Raw genomic sequence first — 20,090 nt, 5'->3', positions numbered from 1 at the left:
CGGCGGCTCGACAATATAATAATATATAATATTTAATTTTATATTTTGCTAAAATACGTCGAAAGGCAGCGTCTGATACTTTTTCCCCGCTACGCAGCACGCTCATATCCGAGAGATGCTCAGCTTTACGCAGCGTTCAGTGTGTTTGTGTCGTTCGAAAATAGTAAAAGATTCATATTTTTGTAATGTATTTTGTATTTCTATTTTTTGCAAATAAATCAAATGTAATAACAAATTACCGTATTTGATGGCTTATAAGACGCATATCAGCATAGGACGCATCCCAATTTCAGCAGGACATTGAGGGAAAAAAAATAAGGTTTCCTAGCCTATGCTCATATGATTTTGGTAAGTAAAAACTGTAGTACAGTATTAGGTTATCATATGCATATTGTTTCTTACCAACAGAATCAACAAAAACATTAATAAAGAAGTTATTTACCATATTTATATTTATCAAAATATGTATTATACAATCAGCCATTTACTACGATTGAATGTTTTGTCTGCTGCTGAAAGCTACCTCATAGGTTTATCAATAGATTGCAACACATTCATTTGTAAACATTGTTTCTTACCAACAGAATCAACAAAAACATTAATAAAGATGTTACCTACGGTAATATATGTTATATATATATCCATTATATATTATAAAAGTATGCAATCAAGGGGTAAAATCCAATAAATAAAAATGTTTCCTATGTAACGGAGCGCAAACCCGAACTGGAATCGACAGGAAAACCCTGTGAAATACCTGATACTATTGGAACAGCCGCATGAAGTGGAAGCAAGGGGTTGCGCATACCCGAAGGGATGGAACAAGAGACCCCCGCGGCCAAAATCTGCCGAAACAGGGTTTTCGCCTGTCCAGAAGCTCCTCCTACCGGAGAAGACTGTACTAAGGAAGGGAAAGGCGGGAGGCATAGGAATAGCAGACGCATAAAAAGAAGTTACCAGAGAGGAGGAAAACCAAAATCGAAGAAGGAGGAAAATGGAAGATGCGGAAGCCGCAGGAAAGACCGGAGCAGAAGAAGAAAAGGCCGAAGAGGAGACTGAAAAGGGAGTAACAGAGAATGTGGGAGCAGGAGATGAAGCGACACATAACAAAGAAGAAAACTTAGAACAAAAAGGAAAGAAGGTACACCAAATCTGGCCCCCCCTCAATAATCCTGAAAACATATCCGACATGAATTCTGGACACTACTGTCTCACATACTCTCTAATGTTAGAGAAAACATTCAAGAAAAAATATAACCTCTCGCCATAGGTCTATACCAGTCAAAAAAAAAAAAAAAAAAGGCCATCCGTCTTATAACCCGCCACATCCAATTGCAGGTCCTGCAAATTACTTTAGAAGCCGAGGACACACCACAATCCGCCTTACTAGATGGAGGAGTAGAAAATACAGGGAAGGGGGAAACTACAGTAGGAGATTTAGAAAACAGTAGGAAGTGAGATAGAAGCGAAAGCAGAAGGATTCTGCCCAGCCGTAACTGAAACATTGACTTGAGACTGAGCCAGGTCAAAAGAAGAGATGGAGAAACTCGTCAGAGCAACCACTCGAACCCAAAACCGGAACCCGTTCAGGAGAACGACACTGCACCGTTAATACCTTCTACTCACTACCAAACCCAAACCTATCCTCCTTTATCACACCTAGATCTTCATCCTAACATTATCAACATTAAATTTATCAATACTACAAGGGGTTGGGGAGGGAATCCTTCACTGCCTGCTCTGCGCCGAGGGGGCCGGCAGACCCTACCCACTCGGAGGCTTGCGGTTCAGCCATTACCCTCAGCACCCGTTAGGGCTGGTTCTGGAACAGGCAGGGGAGCTGAAAAGGAAGAAGAATTAGACATCCTAATACTACTATCATCCCTATCTGAGAAATGTTGAAGACGACTAGCTATTGAATTTTCCTTACTAACTGCAATCCTATCCTCTATCTGTTTGACTATCATTGAACTCACTAAATCCATCAACTGATCTGTAGCAGAAGTCTGAGACACTGCTACTGAGAATTGCAGATATGCATATCATTACTGAAAATATATGTCTGGTGGCGAACACAATACAGTATTAACGTTCAGTACGCTACTCAGTAAAGGCAATTAACCTATACCGACCATAACTGAAGTACACAGAGTACCATCATACATACATATCTCAATTACTATTACATATTACTGTATTGAGACCTGCAGACATGCAGCAATACAGAAAATATTGGTTCAGGAGAGAACGCAAATTCTATATTTGTTACACTAATCGGTAAACAAGATAACGAATGCAAAATTTAAGATTCTACACTACTCGGAAAAGGAAAGTTGACCTTTACCGTAAGTTTGCTCAAATATATTAGAAATTAACTGAAACTCTCAGATATGTGTTCACTACCAAAAAGAAATGACGGCCCAGTAGCGAACACAAAAATATGTTATTGCTCTATTCGAAAAAGGCAACTAATGCAATGTTTACATTATTACATTACTTACTTGTACCACGTCTCAAACATAAGAATTAGTTCAGCAACGAATGCAATGTTTGCCATTGTGCATTGCGCACCAAGAATGCACAACAAAATACAGCCTGAAGTGAAGATCATACAAGAAGAAAGCAAATTTAAAAAAAGAACCTGACTCTCCTATTCTGCAGGAGCTACAATACAGACAAGAAAACACTTAAAGACAATTACAAAATATAAGAAGCACCTTATTTTGAAAACATACAAGGGCCTGCCAGAGAGGGAATCATCTTTGTTGAGGGCTATATATAAAAGTGAAGAAAGTAACCTGTAAGGGTGGTAGCGCAGTAAACTACAGAGCTCAAAACTTCAGTTATGGTTATATGTGTAAGATTTTAGCAGAACTCATGAGTAAATTGGGAAATTCTATATGGAACTTTTGTGCAAAAAAGGTTGAAGGGGCAAGACCCTACAGTGAAGACTTCAAAGGTAGTGCTAGGAATTGCTAATCTCCTAATTCGAGACATTTTAGGTGATGGCCTTAAACACTTAGGGGATAAGAAGACAGGATGGGCCACCGTCAAAAACAGCTATTAATGGTTGAGCAGGGCTACCTAATATAATTTACACAACTATTTCTGTTACTAAAAACTGAGTTGTAAAAGGAATGACATTCTTCCCATAGCCTCGGCAGTAGGTCTACTATAACTCTGTCACATCATAAAGAAACTCTGCCTCTTTAGGACTAATATTTATAATTATCTTATACGTATCTACATACGTACATTCATGTACATACATATCTGCACATGCATGCAAAAACTTTACACATATATGCTTATATATACATACATATATACTGTAAAGTATATAAATACACATAAAATACCATGATCACAAACTATACGTATTACACTTGCAGTAATTGAGCTGTAGTGCTAGGATGAAATACTGAAATCAAAGGTACTTTCCCCTCACAATTAGCCCCATTTACCTTACCTATACAGAAGACTTCACTTCCTTGGTCCAAGAACTAGAAACTTGCAAGTTGAACAGAGGAAGGTGAAAAACGTATATCGTAAGCAAGTCCTAACCCAGCTCTAAGCAACTTCAAAACTGGAAAAGATGCAGTAGCATCCGAGAACCAGCATAAAGGGAACACTTCTGAGATCACTTCTGAAGAACAGATTAAGTCAGCAACATGTCGGCACATCGTCTAGTTTGGTTGGTTCTTAAGAGCTCAATCTACAAACAGTTGCAAGTACAAAATACTGCTCATGTTAGGAGTAGAGCTATTATACACTAAACAGTTACCTAGCTACATTTTTCATTAAAAATATAGTAACATTTCCCAAAGGCTCTTCTTCATGAGAACGTACCCTACCAAAATCAGAGTTAACTTCTTACTTGTTTTAGCAGGAGCCGAGCTAGAAGTAAACTAAAGAGCCCCGGTTAATGGATTCAATTTGGCAAAAGGAAGAGAATAAGGAACAAAGCGAGCTATCCATCACTTAAATATTGAAGGAGAATCAACCAAAACACAGTTGAAACTCCTCAAGTCCAAATGGAGGAACTGAGATAGAGGAGGTGAAATACAGCTGGAATGTGAGTAGTAACAACATGGAATTCCGGGTGAAAATACCAGGTGGAGGAAAAGGTAATTGGGTGGAGAAGGGAGAGTATTCATGTATGACATCACCACATAACCTTGACGACAGTCTGAGAAACTGCACAACACTCAAGAGGTGATTATCGAAAAGCTGTGCTAAAATCAGGCTAACTCACTCTAGTTAAATAGGCAGAGGAAGAGCCACTATACGAAAAGGAATAACTGTCACCGCTAAACTTGCCACAAGTTTGGCGCTGAACCCAAACCGGGAAAAATGGATGAGAGAGAGGTGTCGAGGGGCACAGAACCTTGTCCCAAGACACGCCTTGGTTCCCTGTCAGAGGAGACAACCGACACAGGGCAGTCCAGAGGACGTGCTACAGACAGATGCCAAGGCTCTGACACCTTCTCTCCCTTGGGGGAAACCAAAAAGGGAGGAAAACTTTTGGGAGGGGACGATATTGACCCTAATGTATTTTCGATCGAAATCCTAACTAATGAAATATATATCAATAATTACTTTTCTCCTGAATCACATGGGGAGCAAAAGAAGGCGGAGCAGAATGAGAGAGAGCAATTAACCTAGGCTATTGGGTAGGTTAACCCTTACGGGATGGGCTAAATATATATTAAGCACAGCCCCAGACTGGGCAAACTTTAAGATTAGCCCATTTAAGAAAAAACACACCAATGGAAAGAGGAAAATATGCAAGTGCACATGCTGTAAGAAAAAAAATACTAAACATTTTTCTGTACAATACACAGGAAGTTGAAAGTGACTATCTACAATGCTGTGTGGGGCCTCTTTTACAACTCTTGTAAAAATATGCTAATTTAAAAAAGTTATACTGTACAGTACATGTTTTTTCTAATAATTTATTTTATTTTGTTTTATTTTGTGAAATTACAATTACAGGTCACACAACATCATTAGATAAGAACTTAAAGCATTAACAAATTCTGAGTACAGTGTGCTGACTTGCAGTAGGGGATCCATTTCAGCAACGGAAGTTGATTTCTACCGTAAGTAGATTTTTCTCGTTATCGCAGCTTACGGCGCCATAACTTGAAATATGGCACCGTAACTTGATGTTACATCAAGTTACAGCGCTGTAAGTGCTGTTAACTTGATGCCTATTCTTACTGTTAGTGCTGTCAACAGTGCTTGCGGCGCTGAAAAAGCGCTGTAAAATTGAATCGCCGAAGTCAATAACAACATGGAATTCCGGGTGAAAATATGACGTACTGTATATTTAACAAAAAATATTTACTAAATTTACTGAGATGGGGAGATGCAGTACCTTTTTGTGAGGTACACATATTTTTTCTAACATTTCTTTGTACTTTACTATGAAAATTACAATTACTGTATATCTGAACTACTATCATAAAAGATAAGAACTACAACCAACAGCAATCCCTGGGTAAATTTATGAGCACATAAAATAAAGACATCCTGGAGCTATGGAGAGGCAGGACATGCCCCCATGAAATCTCAAGGCTGACTGATCTACCTCTCTCCGGAACTGAGCTAATACATTTGCCATAAGTCATTTATGGCTCATTGAAGTGCTATGAACATTTTTCCCGCTAATTTCATCCGTGTTCACTCAAACCTGTTATAGTTCCTCATATGATCATGCCCGTCCAGTTTTGGTTAATGAAGGAGAAGCAACAACGGAAGACAAAACGAAAGTACTGGGTAATGCTTCTGGTGTGCCCTAACTAATTGTTTGTGTAAATATCAGCCTCTAACATCTTCCGATACTACACAAAATTCACATCCTCACATAAGATCACTCAAAATCTACATATCAAGCAAACCACCCTCATACCTGAGCAGCTAGTCTAACATAGGCTATGAGGTAATCTTGAGTTTTCACAAAGTCTTTCGTATACAGCCTAATGCTTTTATCTCTGCTTGTTGTAGATGGCCTAAAGCAAAAATAGAAACAAGCACAGTACCATACAAGAGAAAATTAGCCAGAAATCAACAAAATATTACAAATGCCAATCCGACCGTCAGTATAACAGGTCAGCATGAAGAAATATGACAAGAAAGTAAACATTCCAGCACATCTGGTGGGAAAACAGATGACTACAGTGACAGTCCTCACGGGTTAGCCAAGAGTATTCTGATCTTTTTTTAAAATGTAGATCGCAACAAACGACGAGAAGATAAAGCTAACTTTAACAGTAGGTAATATTCATTCCAAATAATGTTGGATTCCTGGCCAAGTAGGCATTAAAGGAAATGAAAATGCCAATAAAAGCCAAAGCTGTAACTGCTACAACAAGATCACACATAAATATTCCTACTGGTGTTTATATAACATCTCTAAACAACTTATGGGTTTAAGAGGTAACGAAAGAATATATGGAAAAATGAACATTACAGTAACAAATCAAAACAGATCAAGCCTAATGTTGGAATATGGAATTAATACTATAATGTTCCCCCAACTACGGTCTCTGAGACTTCTTCAAATTGGGAGCTAGCTTGCTCAACACCAGCCAGTTTAGGATTTCGTTGTTATCCTTCTTCCTACTGGAGAGGTCAACGCCTAGTTTTGTTCCTTTCCAACTGCTGTTAAACTTTATTTGCTGCAGGTGTGTCGAGATCAGCACCTTTTGGGATTTAGTGTCATATATGGAGGAACAGGGAGAAGGGACGCCTGACCAAATGTTTCTGTTTCTGCCATCTGGCAGCTTTGCATTCTCTCCCTATGTTTCTTATCACTTCTCCACTTTATTCCTTCCTTTATTTTCAACTCAGGCAAGGTGAAAGGGAACTCCTCACTCTACACTAACCCACTCAACCAAACCAAATAAAAAAAGAAAAATAAAAGATTAATCAACCATACACTAACACCCACACAAAAAATATAAATAAAAGAAAAATCAAATATTAATTCATACAAACCAACTTTTTCATACTCCACACTATTGTTCATTATATTAACACCTAAACACTTGAATGACTGGAGTTCTTCCATTCTTTCACTGACAAAATTAACATTCATGGCTCCATCTTCCTGGCTTATATTAACCCTCACTACCTTATACTTGTTCACATTACTCTCAGCTTTCTCCTCTTGCAAACACTTTTGAGTGTTTTATCTACATTTTAGAACTCTTACTAGTTTCTGCACTTTCTCTTTACTATACCACTAAACCACACCACAATCTGCATACACCATCCTACCAAACTCCATTCAGAACTCTATTTTCGTATCTTATAAACCATCACCTACATCTGTCATTTCTCCTGAGTTCTCACATCACCCATAAATAAAAATATTGAACAGTCATGGAGCCTTAACAAACAGAACTCAGGCAGACACACACAATATGCTGAAGTCACCAAAACTCCCTGAGAGAAAGTATTTGAGGACTTAAGGAAAACATCCCTTAGGCAAGAGGTAAATACGTTCTGGCAATGTCACCAAGGCGTTCTTCCCAATGCTTAAGGCTGAGCAATGGTCCTCACTCTGCAAGCCCTCTCCTGTAGTAAGGAGCTGTCGCTCTTGCAAAACAGCACAAACAGCTATTTGATGACCTCAAAAACCCAGAACAAGACACTGTTCTTGGCAACTTCATTCTTGTGCTTCCCTTTTCTGATAAACAGTTGTCAATGATCAGGCATAAAATGGCAAGTCTGGTGAGATAGTACCATAAAAATCTCACTGGACACAACAGTACCTCATCATGATCATCACCCACAACCTTGAAGGGAGGGGAGGGGATAAAAAAAAAAAAAGTGTTCAATCTCATCAGGGACTGAAGGGTTTTGAGTCTGCCAAGAACTCAGGAACAGATGAGAACAAGAGGAATCCCCATCCCTCTGAGTGCCACACTGGGTAAAAGAAACTGTGCAGCTCGCGTACTCTCTGCCAATGCTAAGACTAGCATTGAGTGTGGCATTCCTAACCAAAGTCTACTTCATGGGACTCATACGGCATCTGAATGAGCCTTTAAAGATTAGAGATTATGAGTCACATCCCATGCCAAAGACCTGAGTTCATGGGTGGGCAAGACAGCTCAAAGCTCATCAAGAGCACAGAGACTTCAACCACTCCAGGTCCTTGCCCTAAAGCCAGAAGACATGCAAAACAGCTGAGTGGTAGCAATTTACAGTAGAAGCAGAGAGGAGCTGTCTTGGTAGAAGTATATGAGAAACTGCGATATGCTTTGGGCTTACTGACAACATCTTACATCTCCTGTGCAAGACGTTGGATAGTCTCCAGCCATGAAATGAAGCAACTCCACAGGTTGAGGTAAACTGGTAATAAGCCACCTAATAAGTGCCATGGAAAGTTTTAGATTTTGAAAAGTACACAATAAATCTCAGCTGCAGTACTTCAACTTACGAGGCAGATGCTTTTGACAGATCAAGAAATTTACCAACTCCAGAGCGAAAAACTTTAAGTTTATCATCATCTTTAACTTTGGGACGTTTGTGATTCTTCAGCTCATCCTCCTCAGCCTTACGTTTCTCCATGTCCAGTCTCCTTTCTTCAGCAAGCTGTAAAGGTTTATCATAATCTTAGTAGGTATCATAATCTACAATACTCTTAATACTAATTTGCTATCTACATATTTCAGTAACTTCCCAGAGGGATTTAAAAATGAAGCTAACCTTTCCCCTTAATTACTTATCATTCTATGAGAAGACAATCACAATAAAATGAAAAATTAAAACTTTCCTTACAGCTTATGAGTTACTGCATTAAATATATGTATGTATATCATCATACAGTAACATTTACCTGCTCATCAGCTTCTTTAAATGGATCCACAAAGATGGATGTATCCTCAATAATTATATCTTCAATTGGTACATCTTTATTATCAGTTTCAATAGCCTCCATTGCAGACAGAGTAGCTAATCCTCCAACTACACGCCCAAAAATTGTGTGTTTACCATCCAAGTGGGTACAGGATCGATATGTAATGAAACTGAAAAAGGTACATATCAAACAAGATACTTATGCAATAAAAGTGCAAATACTGAACAACCAAAGAGCACATCTCACAATCAGTTGTAACAATAATGATATGTTAGTGTATAACCTACTTATGCTGCACTCTTAATGATGTGGTGTAAGAGCAAATTACAAAGTAAAAGTATGCAATTAAAGTGCAACATCTGACAATGACAAATATATAAAAAATCTTTAAGAAAGGAACTTACAATTGACTCTTATTGCTGTCTGGTCCAGAATTGGCCATGGAGAGTACGCCCCGACCTTTATGTGACAAGTTGGCACGGAATTCATCTTTAAAAGGTTCCCCCCATATTGACTGTCCTCCTTTTCCTGTACCTTCTGGATCACCCCCTTGTATCTAGAATACAATAACATAAAATAAACCAATGTGAAGGAACAATTCTCGCACATTACTTGCTTTAAACTAATTTTCAATGAAAATCTAAAAACAACCCCATCAGTCATATGCCCTCATCACAGTCAATGACACTGCTAAAGTAGGAGAGGAGCATTTTCTGGTGATACTATTGCCACCTGGACCTTCTGGTACCCTTTAACAATCTCAAATGTTATTATCTGCCCAGTCAGCACAACCTGACTATGGTCTCCCAGCTTGTTTTCTTTAAAAATTTGCACTGTTTTCCCTTCTCAATTACATTTTAATTTAATGTTAGTCTATTTCTGCCTTCTTCACTATTTTTGTTAGTGCGTATTATTGTGAAAGAAAGCTTGAAATATTTATTTTTTCATTTTGATTCTCAAGTTTGATAGTGACTACCTAGAAGTACTGTAATTAAAAATTTTCTTTTTCTTGTAGCCAATATTTAAGGACTGTTTAGTTTATCCACGAAGTCCAACATGGTGCATCTTGTCTTCATCTTGACTCAAGTCATTCAGTGGAGAGGAGTTGATGGCCAGCATTCATTCTCCCATACAGAAATAAATTACCTTAGAAACCAGGGAACAGTCATCCATAACTTCCACTGCATTTTTCTCCAGCATTAGCCTTACCTCTGTCAACTGGGTCAAAGCTTTGGGCAATCCCAGAAGGTTGGCTGTCTAGTGGTTGGTAGGAAAGAGGGGGAGGGCAGCAGTCCTCAAAAGGCAGACTATAACCATCCCAAAGGACACAGCTACCCAAGACTCCAACTCCTGTAACTGCCACATTGCCCAATGGCATAATGAATTTCTAACTCCTTCCACTTGCCTCTTTTTCAGGTGAGCGCATAAAAGGGTGGCTGAAAGGGACAGAGGCTCCAGGCCCTTTCATGAGGAGGGAGAAGGTTGAACTCCCTGTCATGGTCCAGAGAAGATCTGAGCCTTCACTGAACTGACACATTAGGGACAGCCATGCTCAAAGGCTTGGCTTCAGTTCTGTATGATGTGCCAGATGACTTATACAGCAGGAGCGTCATGTAGGGGGGCTGGTGGGGCAACTGCCACCCCCCCAACTCAAGTTGCCCCCCAAGCCTTAACTTGCCCCCCCTCACCCCCCTAAGCCCCAAGAAGTAACAGCAGCTGGTTATCCATTATTCCTACTGAAATTCAAATGTGTCATCACATTAAGTTATATCTATCCATCTATCTATCTGTCTGTCTGTCTGTCTATCTCTCTGTCTGTCTGTCTGTCTGTGTGTTTGTTATTTGTTTGTCTGCCTATCTGTCTGTCTATATATATGTATGTGTGTATGTATGTATGTACCTATGTATATATGTATGTATGTATGTATATAAATTCTATTACACTAATGATGCAGTTGTTTCATAATTTTCATTGATGCTCAGCATTGCCAGCTGATGGCACTATACTTTGATTAACCCTTAAACGCCGACTGGACGTATCGTACGTCGACTAAAATTGTCTGTTGGGTGCCGAGTGGACGTACCGTACGTCGCCGACTACAAAAATTTCAACCTTTGGTCAACTTTGACTCAACCGAAATGGTCGAAAAATGCAATTGAAAGCTAAAACTCTTACATTCTAGTAATATTCAATCATTTACCTTCATTTTGCAACAAACTGGAAGTCTCTAGCACAATATTTCGATTTATGGTGAATTTTTAAAAAAACTTTTTCCTTACGTCCGCGCGGTAACTCGGCCGAAAATTTTCAGAAATTCTTTCCTCATTTTGTCGTAATGTTTGCACCGGTTTATATTATTCATTACATAAAGTTTTATATGTGGAAATGTGTGCAATTTCATGTAGAATACAACAGAAAATAACTGATGGTTGTAGCTTCTATCATTTTTGAAATATTTCCATATAAATCACGAGAAGTGCCAAAATTTCAACCTTTGGTCAACTTAAACTCAACCGAAATGGTCGAAAAATGCAATTGTAAGCTAAAACTCTTACATTCTAGTAATATTCAGTCATGTACCTTCATTTTGCAACAAATTGGAAGTCTCTAGCACAATATTTCAATTTATGGTGAATTTTTTAAAACAACTTTTCCCTTATGTCCGCGCGCGGTAACTCTGCCGAACATCTCAGAAATTCTTTTGTCACTTTGTCGTAATGTTTGCACCGGTTTATATTAGTTGTTACATAAAGTTTTATATATGGAAATGTGTGCAATTTCATGTAGAATACAACAGAAATAACTCACGGTTGTAGCTTTTATCAGTTTTGGAATATTTCCATATAAATCACGATAAGTGCCAAAATTTCAACCTTCGGTCAACTTTAACTCGACCAAAATGGTTGAAAAACGCAATTGTAAGCTAAAACTCTTACATTCTAGTAATATTCAATCATGTACCTTCATTTTGCAACAAACGGGAAGTCTCTAGCACAATATTTCGATTTATGGTGAAATTTTTAAAAAAACTTTTTCCTTACGTCCACGCAGTAACTTGGCCGAAGATCTCAAAAATTCTTTCGTCACTTTGTCGTAATGTTTGCACCGTTTTATTTTAGTCATTACATAAAGTTTATATATGGAAATGTGCGCAATTTCATGTAGAATACAACATCAAATAACTCATGGCTGTAACTTCTATCAGTTTTGAAATATTTTCATATAAATCACGATAAACAGAAAAAATTCTTTCAGTCAAATTTAACAAGACCAAAATGGTTGAAAACTGCAATTGTAAGCTAAAACACTTACAGTCTAGTAATATTCAATCAATTACCTTCATTTTGCAACAACCGGGAAGTCTCTAGCACAATATTTCGATTTATGGTGAATTTAAAAAAAAAAACTTTTTTACGTCCGCTCGTTACGAATTCATGCATCATTTTGTGATAATATTTTCTCTGTGTTGCTTTGATCGTTTTACAATTTTTTATATACCAAAATCATTGCAATTTAGTGTACAATACAAAGAAAAAAATAAATCGTTAGCTTTAACCGTTTTGCTCACAGTGTGATTTGTATACAATTATATATGAAAATTTTTTTTTGCGCTGTCATATATTTCAATATTTATATATGATAATGATATTTTTTTCATTTCTGATGGTTGCATACTAAACTTTAGGCAATGACAAAAAAGGAGCCAAAAATGAACTCTTAATCTTAAAAACTAAGCGTGCTGTGATTTTTTGAAAAAAACTTTTTTTCCACTTCAACGCTAACTCCCGAACGCCGCCGGCATACAACAGACACTTTTGTAAATAGAGGCTCGGCGTTAGAGGGTTAATATAGTATATTTTCATTAAACTGTAAAAAAAAAGTCATGTTTTCTTTTTAAATGTGCAATCATAAATACATGAAATTTCTCAGAAATGTTATGTTTCTTGATCCTTGTCTGTCTACTAGCTACCAGTGATGATGAGATAAATAAACAGTAGTGGGAGTATACAATTTTTGCTGAAATACCTTGCTCATGTGGCTTCAAAAAGCACATAAAACAGCTCAAAATCAAAAACCCCAAGCTGATTAGGCTCGCTTCACTCGCCAAACCATCTTTTCCCCCCGCAACAAAGATCTGAAATAACACCCCTGTTGAAGAGAACAAACATGTGGTGGAATTGTGTCCTAGCAATTGGAAGACACTTCTTCACTGACACATCAAATTTACTCTTCAAGGGCAGTACAGGAAAATTCAGAACTCATCTATTTTGCATTTTAAAGTTAATCTTGGTCAAAACTTGTCGTGAGAGAAAGGTAGAAAATGCGTAATGCCTTTTCAGGATGAAGTTCGCCTGCAGATTAGAAGACTGGTGAGAGAGGAAAGTCAGCACCTTTCCTCTCAACACAAACAACCTCTTAAACTTTGATCTGCCATCCAAAGATGACACCATTGATGGCAAAGACAGCAAATATTTCCAACCACAAGTCAAACTACAACACTAACTAACAGGAGTCTATGGTGACCAACTCCTGCTCAGTTTCTCTCCAGGGGGAGGTTGTTCTTCAGCCAGTACCCAGTGGACTGATGAGTTGATGCCATAATAGGCAGGGGAAGCAGCTTACTGGATTACCTGGGGGCTGGGGAGCCTTCTTATCCACACATCAAACTGTTCACTTGCTCCAAAACACCCCTAGCAGGCAGAGACCACAGCAATAAAAAAATAATGGTCTCACCTCCAGAGGGTACCTTAAGTTTTGTTGATAGATAAAGATCCAGTTAGATGAAGGCACTGTGATAAAGGTGTCATGGTATCTTCCCTGATATCACCCCACTCACAAATAAGCCATGTAATCTCCCAAAAATGACTCTCCAATTCAGCCTGCATGTTTTCTGTAAAAGAACCCTCAGCTATAACCAATCTCTCTCAGACTGAGAAGTATCCTCTCCTGAATGAAAGATGACACACCAACCCAACTCGGTGACTGCTCTGAGGATCACAGACATGAACAATCAGACCTACAGGTGCTCATCACAGAACCACAATGATAAGTTGATACCAGAACAGTTGAAGCATTATCTGAAGCATAGTCAAAAGACCTAGGCACCTCCGTATGATCAGCAAAGACCAAACTAGCATTAGACCTAGGTGAGCAGCCACAAGCACTGTCATACAACCACACACCAAAGGAAGAGTCAGACAAACAAGCACACTGAGTGTTCTCACAATACTTAAAATGACCGCAAAACAGAAACCTGTTGTGTGAACCCTTGATCCCTATGAACAGGTTCTGGCAAACATGACTGCATAGGACCAGACTACCTCAATCATACCTCTGGTGAAATACCAGCAGCGAGGACTGAGTTTGAGGATGCACTCTTCTCCCAAGAAAGAATGAGAAGATGAGAGGTCACAAGTATACTCTTGGACCTTTAAGTCAACCCTACCTCCTACAGTAGACATCTCATGTGGAGGTGACTCAGGTAAATGAACACTGCCCTCTCCTTATGTCAAGGGGAGGTACTTACTCAAAGATCTGGACTTCATGTGAGACACCTGGGACTTTTTCTTCCTAAATAAAGATGAGGCAGAAGAACACAAGGCGGGGGAAGTCAATGACAAGGCGGGAAAAAGAATATAATTTCACCTTGCTTTCATAGTCTCTTGGGGTTGGGATAGTATAAATGTTCTTTAACTATTCAACTTGGGTAGCTTACTCTGCATAAACTGTAACATATAAAAATATGTACCGTGCATGGGGCCAGTAAACAGTTACCATATAAAAGTGGACCCCCGCCTATAGTTCTAGATTTGTGGTTTCACCTATTTGCAGATTTCTCTGGCCACAGTAAACAGGTTCCGTTCTTCTTGGCGTATATGTAACGAAAATCGTCGTAAGCCGGAAAATCGTCGAAAATCGTCAAAAATCATAAGAAAACCTTACTTTTAATGCTCTGGGTGCATTGAAAACGACGTAAACTTGCATTATTATTGTTTTACATCAAAAAACCTTCAAATTATGATTATTCTGCCGTTTTGGGGCCATATTTCTTCCGTCGGATTGGCGTGCACGCAGATTTATGCGTCGTAAGCGGAACAATTTCTGATGAATATATTTGAAAAGCGTTGTAACCTTATTGGCCGGGGACTGCCTGTATACACATTATTGGCAGAAAATTTGCCTATTCACAGTATTTTTCATAGGGAAATACCTGTGCAGGCAGTCCCCAGTTATTGGAGGACTTGGTTATCGGCGATTAGGTTTTACAAGGCTTGTCTAGCGTTGAAACTCGGTGATTTTCGGAGTCGAAAATCACAGATTTCCGCTTATTGGCATCAATAATTGGATACTGGTGCCAATACATACCTAACAGAGGTGCCAATCTCTGGTTATCGGTGCTGATACCCAGTTATCAATGCCGATTTCCGGTTATCGGTGCTGATACCCAGTTATTGGTGCCAATAAGCGTTGAAAACCAGCGACTTTTGGTTATCAGCAATTTTCGCTTGTTGTCATGTTGTTGGAACGGATCCCCCGCTGATAACTAGGACTGCCTGTATTCACAAACTACTATATTTTCATATAATTTTCATGACTAAATTCACTTTTTGTGATAAAATTATTAAAATATTTATGTATAAGCATTTTTAGAGGGTTTTTTGTGTTCTGAACTATCAAAATAGGCAGTTTTAAGCATTTTTAGAGGTGTCAAGTATTCATAGATTTTAGCTATTCGTGGGGGGTAGTGGTATGCATTCCCTGCAAATACCGGGGTTGACTGTATAAAGCAACCTTTTAACCTTAAAAAGTCTCCCCCAAAATAGGATGTTGTCTTATACGGCAAGTATAAAAAGTTAAAAAAAAAGTTAAAGTCCTCCTGAGCCTCTGTAGGCTCATAGGGCAAGCACTGATCTCTGTTTCTTAGGCCAACAGCCAGTGGGGGGGGGGGGCAGGTCCCAATGCCTATGACATGTGGCCAGTGTGTCATTAGGCCCACTGTTTAACTCCCCAGCCTGAGTATAAAAAGCAAACCTTAAATCCTGCTGAGATTTTTAATGATGGGTTAACTACTGAAGTGTCGATAGTTAATTACCATCACAACTATCAACACTGTAAACAAAACAACTATAATTACAGTATAAACCGTAGGTAATTCAAATGAATCGCTAGCAACACAATTATCAATACTGTAAACAACTGTAATTACAGTAATTACTGTAGGTAATTGCCATAATTAGACATTAGGATGAGCGAGCTCTCACTTTGTTACAGCTTTATCCAGAGTAACATTATTATAAAACAATAATATTAGACAGTTTTGTTATTGATACTTAATATACAATCCCTTTTAACATTGATAGACACTTGAAGTTAGTGAAAGAGTAAATCGGGGTAGTCTAACTTTCTTGCTTACGAAACATAGCCGTGTTCATAGTTCCCAGTCATGCTTGATTTACGAGCCTTGTTGTTTATTAAAGGCCAATCTTTCCTTGGTAGTATTTTATAATCAAACTAAAGGGTTTTGTGATATCGATAGTTCCCCAGTTTTCCTTAATATTGGTGTTCTATCCAATTTTAAAGGCATACTGTACACTGATGTGGATCTACTTCCAACGGGTATTACTCCGCCGATAATGACGTCACAGGCGTTGAGCATTTGTCGTGACGTTTATATGTTTCCTAACGGAATACAAAAGTATTTTTTCATAATGATGAGCTTTGCCAAACATTTTAAAATCTTGAAGCTACTGATTTTACACATTTTTTATACAATAATTCCAATAATTATTGATTTTATTTATGTACCAACTAACTTACATCAGCTGATGGTGTTATTTAATCTAATAAATTGGGGGTCATTTTATACAGCAAGCATACCTTTAAACCTACATTTTTACATGAAAAATGGGGGGTTGTCTTATGAGCTGAGTTGCCTTCTACGCCAGCATATATGGTAGTTATTATCCACAATTTCTGCCATCCTCACTATGTCCTGGAATGTGTCATCCACACATGTGAAGAGGACTACTATATATTTATTAGGAACAAACCCTTCAAGCCAGCCCTATAAGCAGTTCCACAGTAATACCTCATGCATTTTCGTTTCTGGATTCGCGAAATTTTCATTGGAACCTAACTAATTTGCATCTGTGATTTTTCCAGATCTGCAAAATTTGCAAAATCCTTGAAAAACCCTGCAGATGTGTTTGTTTAATTTTTAAACAATTTATAAGTTTTCATGCTTTTAAGTGTAAAATTGGTAAGAAAAATTTTAATGAAAATTCTACTGTTTTTTGGGGGGGAAGTTAAAGACATACAAGAAATCAGTTAAGAAATTCCTTTGATAAACCTTGCTTTGCTATTGAAACATTCCTTTTTATGTAAAGTACTATGCTGTACCTTTACAAGATGCAATGGTTACATAATTATTAGAAAATACTGTGGTTAATTTACTAGAGCCTCGATGGCTCAGTCGGTTACAGCAGCAGCTTCGGACTTCGTAGAGGTCTGTGGTGCGAGTTCAAACCCGCAGCCGACTGATCAGAGAGGCAGACACTTTGCTATCCATGTAGACATCCTGGGATTATATATGTAATCAACGGATAGGTTTGCTTAAAAGCAAATGGATGTTACAGACTAAATACACACACAAAACAAAGCCACTACAACACCTTCTAAAAACATAACAAACATCTCACACGTCTCGAACTCTCCCCATACCAGCGCAATAACTTCTCGCTGCTGGGAAGAAAGGGCGTTGGGTCGGGTATGATACATGAACCATACGTGCCGGGGTCTAAGCGATGTCAGGCAGGGCAGCCGATCGAGACCACAGGTCTACCCCAAAGCCAAATCAAAAAGTCCTTCAAAAGAAGGCATCGTGCTTACCCCATACAAAAATGGGAATAAAAGCACGTTAAAAGAAGATGAAGAAGAAGACTGTGGTTAATTTACTATTTTGTAATAGTAAATAATGTTGACGTAAATTCAATGCAAAAATTATAAATGTTCTGCTAGTGTTCACAGCAAATGCCTACTGTATCAGGTTTGGGCAATGACGCAGGATCCATGATGACACTCTATTGGCTGGAAGGGTTGGAAGTAGCCAATCACACAGCAGGGTACCAGCTTTCCTTGTTGCTGATTGGTTTGTAGCTCAGATGCTCCATTACGACACACTATTGGCTGGAAGGGTTGGAAGTAGCCAATCACACAGCAGGGTACCAGATTTTTTAGTTGCTGATTGGCTTGTAACTCAGATGCTTTACTATATTTTTAATGTGCATATGTATTTTTGTTTTCTCTCTCTCTCTCTCTCTCTCTCTCTCTCTCTCTCTCTCTCTCTCTCTCTCTCTCTCTCTCTCTCTCTCTCTCTCTCTCGTAGTTAACGCACACACATATTTATACAACTTATTATTTCTCTGTACGTCTTTACACAATTTTAATTTGATTGAACACTTATAACCTCTAAATACAGAACGTATATGTTTTCTTTATTTTATTGAATTGTACCGTCATTATATGACTTCTGTGACATATGAAGTTCATCTAGTTTACCTTCCTGACAATGACAAAGAAAACATCAGTCATTAAGTTTACAGTTCGATTTGTTACCAGGTCTTACCTTACTGTGAATGCAAAACAAAACGGCTGCCAATGAATTAGCATGGGGTAACATTAGTATAACATACTGTAAATGAGCTAGTGCGGCTAATTACCCATTAGGCGATATTGTATTCTATTTTTACGGCAACCATTTTTTTCTTTTTTTAAGGGTAATGTATTATGCTAACTTTTACATGAAATTAAAGTGCTTTGGGAACATGCTTTGGGTCATATTTAGGGTTTAAACTCTAGATATAAACATTTTCAGTGTGTCCAGAGCGAAGAGTGGAAAGCTCTAAAACCCATCTCAACTGTCCTTGTTCGTACAGGACAGGACTAAGACAATCTGAGGCGATGTCTCTCGATAAACACTTGGGAGTCCTCTATCTTCTTAGCCTGTGCCCCTGCTGCCAGCCCGTGCTTCTGCTGCTAGTCAAGAAAAAACCTTTTACCTCAAAATCTTGACAAGATCTGCAACAAGGAGGTCTTGTTCCGTTGAAGCACCAGACGAAGCTAAGTCCAAAGACTCTTGTCATGCTCCCTTTTCAACAAAAGTCAAACTCCAAACTCCCTGGGAGACCCTTGGATGACGAAGACAAAACACCAGAGGAAGGAGATTTGGTCAACAAGCTCATAAATTCGGGACACAAAAGTCCGTCTGCAAAGGACAGGACTCCGAGACACTAACTGTAACAAAAAGGGAGCAACATAGACTCATCTTGAACCCTAAGCAAAGGTGGGACAGACTGAAGAGAGCCAAAATGCTTGTGAGCGGTCTGTATGGCGGTCAGAGGCGGGAGTCTGATACTGGTGATCAGAAACTGGTGCCAGCCAAGACTAGCGCTCAAGAAAGAACAGCAGTATTCTTAGCAAAGACGGGCGCCAAGTCAAGTACTAAAGAGGAATTGACACCAGACACTAGAAGGCTGGCGCCAGGCGCATGAAAGTGGACGATGGGAGCTCTGACGATTGGCGCCAGGTACTAAAGAGAATGCCGAGTGCCTGGGAACTGGTGTCAGGCGTCCGGGAATAGGTGCTGAGAGAACAGGAACTGGCGACAGACACTAGTAGGATGGCACCAGGTGCTCAGGAAGATGTCAATTCAAAGAGAGATGATAACACTACACATCTATCAAGGTGCCTTTCCAGTGTCTGTCTAACACTATACATCCTTCAAAACGCCTTTCCAGTGGCTGTTTGCCGATACCTGGGAATGTACTACAGGTTCAACTGAGGGGGCAACTACCTGTGGGCAAACCCCACTGACCTCCCTTGGACTTCCAGTATGCCTCCTCCCAGGTTTAGGGGAGTCTGACAAGGACCTTCGTCTAGGAGAGTCAGCAGGATGAGTAACCACCTCCTCCGCTACACATCCACCAAGACGACTTTTCAGTGGCTGTCTGTCAATACCTGGGACTGTGCAACAGGTTCGACAGAGGGGGCAACTACCTGGGGGACTTCCCACCAGCCTCCATTGGACTTTCAGTATGACTCCTCCCAGTTCTAGGGGAGTATGACAGTGACTTAGGTCTAGGAGAACCGGCGAGCCGGATAATCACCTCCTCCACTGCACAACACTCACTTGCAAGTTTAATTTTCTGTTAACTCAGACAT

The 20,090-nt window shown here is 39.1% G+C and overlaps 1 protein-coding gene across 1 annotated transcript in view; it reads right to left on the bottom strand.

The window, feature by feature from the left end:
• LOC136836065 (RING-type E3 ubiquitin-protein ligase PPIL2) overlaps positions 1–20,090 on the bottom strand; it is a 153,946-nt gene that overhangs the window by 54,586 nt on the left and 79,270 nt on the right. The window contains exons 8-10 of the mRNA XM_067099991.1: positions 9,274–9,425; positions 8,849–9,038; positions 8,450–8,604 (exon numbers count right to left, since the gene is read on the bottom strand). Of these exons, the coding sequence (XP_066956092.1) occupies positions 8,450–8,604; positions 8,849–9,038; positions 9,274–9,425 (497 nt within the window). The remainder of the gene's footprint in view (positions 1–8,449; positions 8,605–8,848; positions 9,039–9,273; positions 9,426–20,090) is intronic.

This window comes from Macrobrachium rosenbergii, chromosome 56 (genome assembly GCF_040412425.1).
Source record: "Macrobrachium rosenbergii isolate ZJJX-2024 chromosome 56, ASM4041242v1, whole genome shotgun sequence".
Classification (NCBI taxonomy): Eukaryota; Metazoa; Arthropoda; class Malacostraca; order Decapoda; family Palaemonidae; genus Macrobrachium; species Macrobrachium rosenbergii.
This window is presented reverse-complemented; position numbering and strand designations above follow the sequence as displayed.